At 33.2% G+C, this 9,239-nt stretch overlaps 1 protein-coding gene across 2 annotated transcripts in view; it reads right to left on the reverse strand.

The window, feature by feature from the left end:
• The window catches only part of tcf3a (transcription factor 3a), a 74,580-nt gene extending 65,763 nt beyond the window's left edge, over positions 1 to 8,817 (reverse strand). For both annotated transcript variants that reach the window (XM_056446486.1, XM_056446478.1), the window contains exons 1-3: positions 8,302 to 8,817; positions 4,144 to 4,253; positions 2,064 to 2,127 (exon numbers count right to left, since the gene is read on the reverse strand). In XM_056446486.1, the coding sequence (XP_056302461.1) occupies positions 2,064 to 2,127; positions 4,144 to 4,197 (118 nt within the window). In that variant the 5' untranslated portion in view covers positions 4,198 to 4,253; positions 8,302 to 8,817. The remainder of the gene's footprint in view (positions 1 to 2,063; positions 2,128 to 4,143; positions 4,254 to 8,301) is intronic.
• Between the last annotated feature and the right edge of the window lie 422 nt (positions 8,818 to 9,239).

A 9,239-nucleotide genomic window follows, 5' to 3' on the forward strand; every position in this document is an offset into this window, starting at 1 on the left:
ACCCCTAGCGAACTTGACTTTGTGCACGGGTAGGCTACTAAGGATTGATGGAGCATTATTTTATTTTGAAGTCGATTAAATTATTGGTAGGGACATTCCAGTAATTGGTGGATATTGGTGGATATACACGTCCCCTCCACCCATGCCAATTCTTCGCCCTTATTATAATAGGTTATATTAACTAATGTAAACAAATTACATTTATTTATTTTTTTTACAGAAACACAATCTATGCATCTTATTCAGCTACTATAATGCTATAGGCTACAGCAGGCTTTATGCTTCATTAATGTAAAACATCATCACAAGTGCACTACTGTCATCTATATATGTCAAACAGATACATGCTTGACATTGTTCAAAACTTGTGTATAGCTTACACTCCCAAAAACAAAACAGTGTGCCTTTTTTTTAAAAGAAATGCTATATTTTTTCTATTATTTTTACAGAGACATGATATTACAGGTGCATGATGAGGCTCTGGTGTTAATGCTGCTATTTGATATTAATATGTAATTTCATTTTTCTAATTTAACAATTAACGACTGGTCTGGAATAAAATAAAATAAAACAAAACTAACATCCCAAACTGACAGCGGTGACACAGGGTTTTGTATTACAGGGTTTTGTATTACAGATTTTATCAAGTCAAATTTAATACTTTAAGACCATTTTAAGACAATAAGGAATGAAATTTCAGACTTCCACAAGGCAAAACGCTAAAGATGTTTGTAATGACCAAGTTAAAACCTTAAAAAACATTAAAAACAAATGGTATGGTAAGGAAGATAATTAAACCATATTAATAAGTAAATGGAGTTCATAAACAAACTTTTCTTAAAACTTTTATTAAAATATATTGTTAGTGATCTGATGGGTGTTTGTCCAATTGGGTTTAGCTTTATATGGACATAGAAAAATTGAGACCCGTTTAAAAATATTTAGGACCTACAATGCATTATTTTAGTGGATTAAAGACTTTAAGGCCTAAAATTTGGTTTTTCACATTTAAGACCCCGCATATAACCTGGTATTAGCGCTGTTATATCCATATATGTCATGACAATGCTTTAATGTTCTTTTTTTTTACCTTTTGGCAAGAGTAGAATTTACAGCTGATCAAATCCAAGTTTTGAAGTGAAGTTTTCACCTAAACAGCGACCCCAAGTTGTTTGTGTAGGCTTGTGTTTTACAGTATTGTAAAAATACTCAAAAACGTCTCTGTCAATGTTCTCAAACTATTATATTTGATTTACCAAAGTCACACAAATGCCAATTTCACAACAATTCCACCCATAAATGCAAAAAATGTTAAACAAAATGGAATGAATCATGTTTGTTCTATAGTGAGCAACTCTTATCCTTTCGATTAGCATGATTTCTTTTGGGTTGTGCAGTTTAATTCACAGAATTTCTATGTTGTACACTGTAAACTCACTAACTTTGTTGGTCACATCCATAGCGTATGTTTATTTTCCTTATTGAAAGTATAAAAAAGATGTTTAAGGATTGTTATTTTTCTGAGTCCATCTGGTTAGCTGTTTTGGAAAATATAAACAGATGTTTTAATATAATATTAACATACTTTCCCTGTGAGTTTTGGGTTTTTCCTGTAAATGTCACATCCATAACGCTGGAATTTCTCATATGTGGTTTCCAACTCTAGATACATTTATACCTGTCCAGCTTCATATCTGGAATGCGTCCCAAAATTAACTCCTGAAGCGGTATGACCAATCACATTTATATCCATCTCAAAAACATTTCGAAGGGCATTTACACCTGTTGTTTTCGAAATCAGAAAGCTTTCTGATAAGAAATAAAATGCATGAAGTGTAAACAGCTCCTAAGAGATTATCACTGACTACAAACTGTAACTGATTACAATTCTTAAGTAATCCTCTGAGCTCTGCTTGTTTTCTATATTTTTTTATTAGAATTGTGAAAATGTAAATGCTTCCAAGGAGTTGATCATTTAAACTTCATCCAGAATAAGTTGTTTCTTTAATCAGAGTCACAGTAGCACAAGTCATGTTGAAGCGTGGGAATGTAAAAGCGCCTACCGAACTGACTGCTGGGTATATTAGGGCCTCTGCTTTTCCCGTTTGACATTGGATGAGGGAACATCTATAAAAGAAAAAAATCATTTAAGGATAGAAAAACACACAGACATCATATTTTTTTTAAAAAGGTTATGCATAAGTTAAAAAAATCCACCTTTAGCAGCTTATTAGTCCTAAAAACACAATACACTAACAGATAGAGCAATAAAATTTGTTTATTATCCACAGAGAGCAATTAAAATTCTTTGCTTACATGAAGCAAAAAAAGTACACAGATTTTTCTACTATTTTTAACTATTTCAGGAGTTTGTTATATTTCCTATATTAAAAACTCATGTTTTATTCATTGTTACTTGCTGTGACCATGTAATTACGATTTTTTATAGTTATGAATATTTGTATATGCATGTATGTATGTGTATGTATGTATGCATGTATGTATGTATATATATATGGGTCAAAGATGAGATGCCCTATTTTACAGTCCGCATTATATTTTGGATATTAAATACATAGAAACCACATTATTTACAAGCATCATTTTAATTAAAATAATAATAATAAAATTTAAAATTGTGAAAAATAATGTGCCATATTTCAGTGTAATGGACAGATTTATGTTAAAAGTAAAATTTATACTTTACATTCAATTATAAGTAAAAAAAGAAACATTAATTATTATACAAATTAGATTTTTTTTATTATGTAAAACAATAATATTGAAACTATGTTTTGCGGACAAACGGTCGTTTGAATAAAACTGGTTATTCAATATTTTATTTTATAAGATATTATCTTTTATAAGATATAGTTAACTAATAAATTGGGCAAAACTGTGATGCGTCAATAGAGTCCGTAAATACTAGATTAATTTATTTTTGTTCCAAATCTGACAAGATCTCAGATATATAACTATTATTACACTCTTTGTAATTGACTTTTTAGTAGGTTCCTTCAGTAATGCATTTATTATAAGATATTTATTTATTAGACATGTTTATTATATTAATCTATTAACAATTAATATATTAAACATTTTTCAAATATCACTATATTTTATAATAGGCTTTATTACATACTTTTATTATAAATAATGCATTCATTTCAGCAAAAAAACTTTCTTTGATCAATTCAATTCACATTTATTTGTATAGCGCTTTTACAATGTAGATTGTGTCAAAGCAGCTTCACATAGAAGATCATGGTGAATTGAAAGTGTAGTTCAGTTTTTAGAGTTTAAGTTCAGTTCAGCTCAGTTTGGTTTAATAATCACTACTGAGAGTCCAAACACTGAAGAGCAAATCTAACGATGCGCAGAAATCTAAAATATTTGTCTTAGAAATCTTACAATTGAGTCCTTAAAGCAGTTTTATACAATGAAAACATAACAACTCCCTTCAGTTATGACTACCATACACTCAAAAAGGACTTTAATCAACTTATTTATAATGAGTTGAAACAACACGATTCTTAAGTTTTTGTTAACTTAATGTTCAGTCCAGTTAAATTTGTTTAAACGATTAAGTTAACTAACTTGATTTGTGTTGGGATTACATGAAGGAATTGTGTGGAACAGTGTACACAGAAATATTAAGTTTGCTGTTTGTTCAAACTACTTATACACAATAAACTAAAACAACACAATTCCTGAGTTTTTTTGGAACAACTTAATTGTTTTATGTTCAGTCCACTTAAATTTGCTTAAACGATTAAGTTAGCCAAATTGATTTGTGTTGGGACAGCATAAGTGAATCGTGTGGAACAGTGTACACAAAAAAATGACATTAGCTGTTTGTTCAAACAACTTATTCACAATAAGCTAAAACAACACAATTCTTGAGTTTTTTGGGAGGGATAACTTAAGTATTTTATGTTTAACCCATTTAAATTTGTAAAAAAAAAAAAAACCCAATAGGTTAACTTAATTCCTTCATGTTGTCCCAACACAAATCGATTGTGTGGAACCCAGCGTTTTCTACAGCGTACAACCCACTCACAATAATGCACTGTTGTTTAAGGATTGTGTATCTAAGTGCTTGGCATTTTGAAGCAGACACAAAAGCACAACTCCTCAACTTACAATACTGAAATCCAACAGGTCATTGAGCTCCATGTCGGTCCCCACCGTCGCCATCCTGATCTGCTTCTCTTGATAGACGTCTTTCTTTCAGCTCAAACAGCTTTACGATCCTGCAGGGAAAGAGACGCTTTCAGATCATCTCGGTTAAATGTATCTGGGCCTAGTAATCAAATCTGACATGCATGCGTACGACCCAAAATAATCCGCCTGCTGCTTCTATCTGAAGAACTACTCTACATTAGAGGCTTGCTATAATATCGTGTTTTCCCAGAATGCACCACATCTGAGCTCTCGAGCCCTGGGTTAACCACCAAAGCAGACCACCGGTGACTCTCCTACAACCACCCACAGCTACACACAAACACCTACAGTACGGGAACTAGTTAATTGCACAAACAACTTTGATGACTGGAATTGAAGCCTGCACGAGAGACGCTGGAAATAAATTAAGCGTGCTAATTTATTTGTGCACGAGGATTGAAATAAATAACATTTGTTTACATACACAGTCAGGCTCAAATATATTTATACCCGTGACAAATTCTGATTTAAAGTTTTTGTTCATATGTAAATAAAAGTTGAATAATATTTAACTTATAATGATGCTTCTTAAATGTCTTCATATAATCTTTAGGGATCCTGTGTCATTTCCCGTCAAAAATAAAAAAATATTGCTGGTAATATAAAATATCTAAGTCAGAATTTGCCAGGGATATGAATAATTTCGAGCTTGACGTGTATGTGTGTATATATAAAATAAATAGTAATCAACATTTAAAGTCCATCCTAAAACCAAAATTTCAATTTAATAATACCAATATTTGTACAATAACAAAGTATTAATATTTATTATATTATTTATTAATTATACAATAATATATATTTTCATGCTGAGCAATAATTAACAGCATCAAAAAATAAAACTATGTATTTATGCTATGCATTTATATAATGAATGCGTGTGTGGCTGTGCATATTTACAATGAATATAAAAATACACAAAGACATATAAATAAAATAACATTCACGTAAAATGTACTATTATAGGTTAGGTTACTTTATTTATACCCGAAGGTAGATTTGGTTTGCAGTCAAGAGTCCTCATCTCACAACAGTGGCACACAAAGGAACTCACACAGTAACAACAAATGAACATTAAGACGTAAAACATAAACATAAAAACACTTATAAAGTATAAATGAATAATCACTTCAAGTGTCCACCCCCCCCAAATAAATGTTTAAAACGATCTAAAATATACAAGTCACCAAAATACCTCTGCTTTTGTCTATGCCTTATTTAAATGTCTAATGGCTGCTGGTATGAAACTATTTTTGTATCGTTTCGTTCTACATCTTAATACAAGAAACCACACTAAATCCCATCAGTGTTGATATACAACATTACAGCAGTGCTATGAGTGTGATATTGCATTTATACAACAGTTTGACAACATCAATGAGTAAATAAAAACAATAACAACCACGTAGTGTCTCAAAAATCCTTTCGTGTGATGAAGTTGAGAAACTACTACTGGCACGAATTCACTGATCTAACCTACGGATGATCAAATCTACCACATTTATTACTTGCCAAATAGCCATTGCCAATTCAAAAAGCCAAAAAAGTTCACTTAGTAATTAGAAGTTGACATTACACTGTTGTACTTTGACATTTTATTGTATAACAATATAAAGCGTCTAACTAAACCAGTCAAAAGAATAACCCAAGATTTTATTTAGCATAAAATGTATTAAGTTGTAAAACTTAACACTGGAGCCAAACCTATTTGATCTGGAGTAAATACGAATAATTGTGACTAAATATTGCTTTAGATATACCTAGATTTAATCATGTTTTACACTTAATTACTATACAGACATACAGCAGATTCCAGAACAAGTGTCCGTGAGAAGGTTGCTCTCGGCTGGGAAAGCACTGAACTGAAGTCTTATGTCTAACATAATTATAACGTTCTCAAATAAGCCCTATCCTCATAAATAATGCAAATTTGGAACAAATAAATACATTCTAGCCTAAAAACTGTTTCAAAAAAGCATTGCGTGTTGTATTATTAACAGTGGAAAATCTCAGAACTAGAATCGAGAACTAAAAAGAAATGTTGTGCAAGTAAATAAACATTCTCAAACATACATACATAATAATAATAATAAAACATATACATTAATTGCTACCCAGCACTACATATTTTTGATTAATGATAAATGTTGACTAAAGTATATTAGTACTCCAAACATATATATTTACACCTGGATATGGTGTGTGAATGACATCCTTTTAATAGAAAACCTTTAGTTTGCTTTAAAAAAGCTAATGTCATGTCACCAAAATGCACCAGTTAATGACACTTTTCCTCTTAATTCATGAACGAACTCATTAGACATCAGCACCACATCACAGACACAAAGAACGTGAGAAGTTTTATCCAAGAATACTTTGTCATCGTCACTGTGCTAATAACACCTTCACTGAATTCATAATCACCACCTCCATTGACAATCAACAGGTAGATGAGTGTGAAATATTAAATATCATAATATACTGCGGTTTAGAGTCACAGGAGGACATCGAAGGGTGCATATTTTAGGTCAGATATGTAAAAGATAAAATAGTAATAATTTGGAAATATTATTTTAAATTGCACACAACTCTTTTCCATCTGACTATATAGTAATATTTCTTAAATGTAAAAGCTGAATATATCATTACTTCAGTCTCACATGATCCTTCAGAAATCATTCTGACCATAATAAATTTATTCTAAATTTATAATTTGATGATGTGATGACCAAGAACAAATACTATAGGTTTTTTAAAGTTACACTGCATATTTTCGTGTGAAATATTAAAATATTCTATTTTTTTGGATTCTTTACTCAATAAAAAGTAGAAAAGAACAGCATATGCTCGAAACATTCTGTAGTGACATTATAAATGTCTGTTTTTTTTACCAAAATAATTATTCTAAGTGAGTTTAAGCTAAAAAAAATTGTCAAAAGTAATGCATCACATGGAATTACTAGTTGTTTTTTAGTGACATGACACCAAAACTGATTGCAGCAGCACCATTTTCAGAAAATACAGTTAAGATGAAATAGTAACAATGCTATAATCTTTCAAAACCAAGCAATATTATCTAATTTATAATTATAATAACATTTTTGAACATGCTTGTGTGACATCCAGGTAACATAGCAGCATGTTTTGCGAGCCATGGGAATGTTGTTTTGGACATCCAGCATGACATTAGCATTGATTTGTTTACATATAACATCATGATTTGCTTCAAGGAACTCAACACCTCATGGCCATCAATAACACCGTGGTTCTTCTAGTTTCAGTGTTACAGCACGTGCATGCCTGCAGCGTTACACATCCAGCATCCCAAATATTCAACAATAAAGTCTGTGCATTGAGTGTGATCAGCAACAGGCCGAACCACATGAAGACTTCAGGCCACGTTCACCCTACACGGAGTACAAGACCCCCCTCTCCCCCCACCCAAAGCCTCAACACAAAGAAACACACGCTCCTCGACAGACAAACTTTGAAAACTACACGGGAACAAGCAGAACAAACACTCAATGTAAGGGAACACACAGCATGTAGACACCAACATGAGTATTCCAGACAGGAAAAGGTGGGAAAGCCATTCCCAAAGAGAGTACCAAGTAAAGTTATTTCCACCTAGGAAAACTCAAATAAGCAGCCAGAACACAGGGCGGACTGCAAACACAAGGAGATTCAGTAAACAATCAATGTAGATTACTTGAAATTAACTTTAATTTATTTTAGAATAGATCAGAATGTGAACTTTTATGCGTTATAACTACCAAAACCTATAATATACACGCGAAAGAGGTTGTATATGCTGTATAAAGTTATAAACACACCATTATTGTGGTGAAAACAAGCTATAAGGCGGATTTTAAACTTGACACTGTTGCCAGTATTGAACAAAGAAGCCGTTTCCTCTGGACTCGAACTCACACACACACACATACTGAAGCTCATAGACAAAACACTTCACACACATTCGGTATGCATCAAAAGTTGGTTAATTACACCACACTCATTGAAGACAATAATAAAGCACGTTTTGACGTGTAAAACCGAATAAACGTGTTAAATACTCACTGTTTCTCGCGTCACGCGCGCGGCATCCAGCGGGAGAGAAACGCGCTTCAGCCTGAGAGGAAAAACAGAAAAGTTGGGGGACAAAATTTCCCCCCTCCGTGTCTCGGGTCCCGCTAAATCACGGTGCAAAACGCGTCCTATTTCCCGGCAGACGCGAACAGTCCGCGTCGACAAGCGTTACGATGTAACGGTGCTCAAATGTAACTCTGCTTAAAGTTCTATTCTAATTATTTTGGGCGCTACAAATGTAACATCTCATCTTCCGAGGAGACATTTTAGCACCGTCCACATTGTCAGCCCCAACAGTGTATTCCTCCGCGCGGAGGGGAGACGTTAGAGCGGTGTCCGATTTCAAACGCCCAGAAAACTAGTACTGTGTTAATCGCGTGATTACTTTGATATTTAATCCAAAACCAACACAATTAAAACACCAAATACAAGCGACGACAGTACATCTAACTTTATCCTTATATAAACCCGATTGTGCTTTAAATCACGCAGTACTAGACTCGCGCGCGGAATGACACGACGCACTGTTGAAGAGCGATGGACTGAGAAAAAGTGCGAGATGGCACGATAGACCTACTGAGCTAACCAATAAGGATCGGGGAAAGTTTGATTGACGTATTCAGTGACCAATAGAAGCTCGTGTTAACACGAAAGCCAAGCCTCTCTTCCATGCACACCCTAGCCAGGTTTTAAAAGAATGGCAACAGGAAGCCATGGAATACTGTTGTGTGTTTTGTTGTTTGGTAAATGCTAATGTTTACTGCTAATGTGATCGCAGAGACTTAAGCTGAGTTCAAATGAGTTCGACTCGAAGCATAACGTTATGTTGTTATTACAGTTAGACAGTTTTAAAGTGAAACAGGTTATTCACACTAATAAAAGTGCGGTGTGCGCAAGGTGTTTAGAAGTGATGGTCTTTATGAAGAGCA

This window comes from Danio aesculapii, chromosome 2 (genome assembly GCF_903798145.1).
Source record: "Danio aesculapii chromosome 2, fDanAes4.1, whole genome shotgun sequence".
In the NCBI taxonomy this organism is placed as follows: domain Eukaryota; kingdom Metazoa; phylum Chordata; class Actinopteri; order Cypriniformes; family Danionidae; genus Danio; species Danio aesculapii.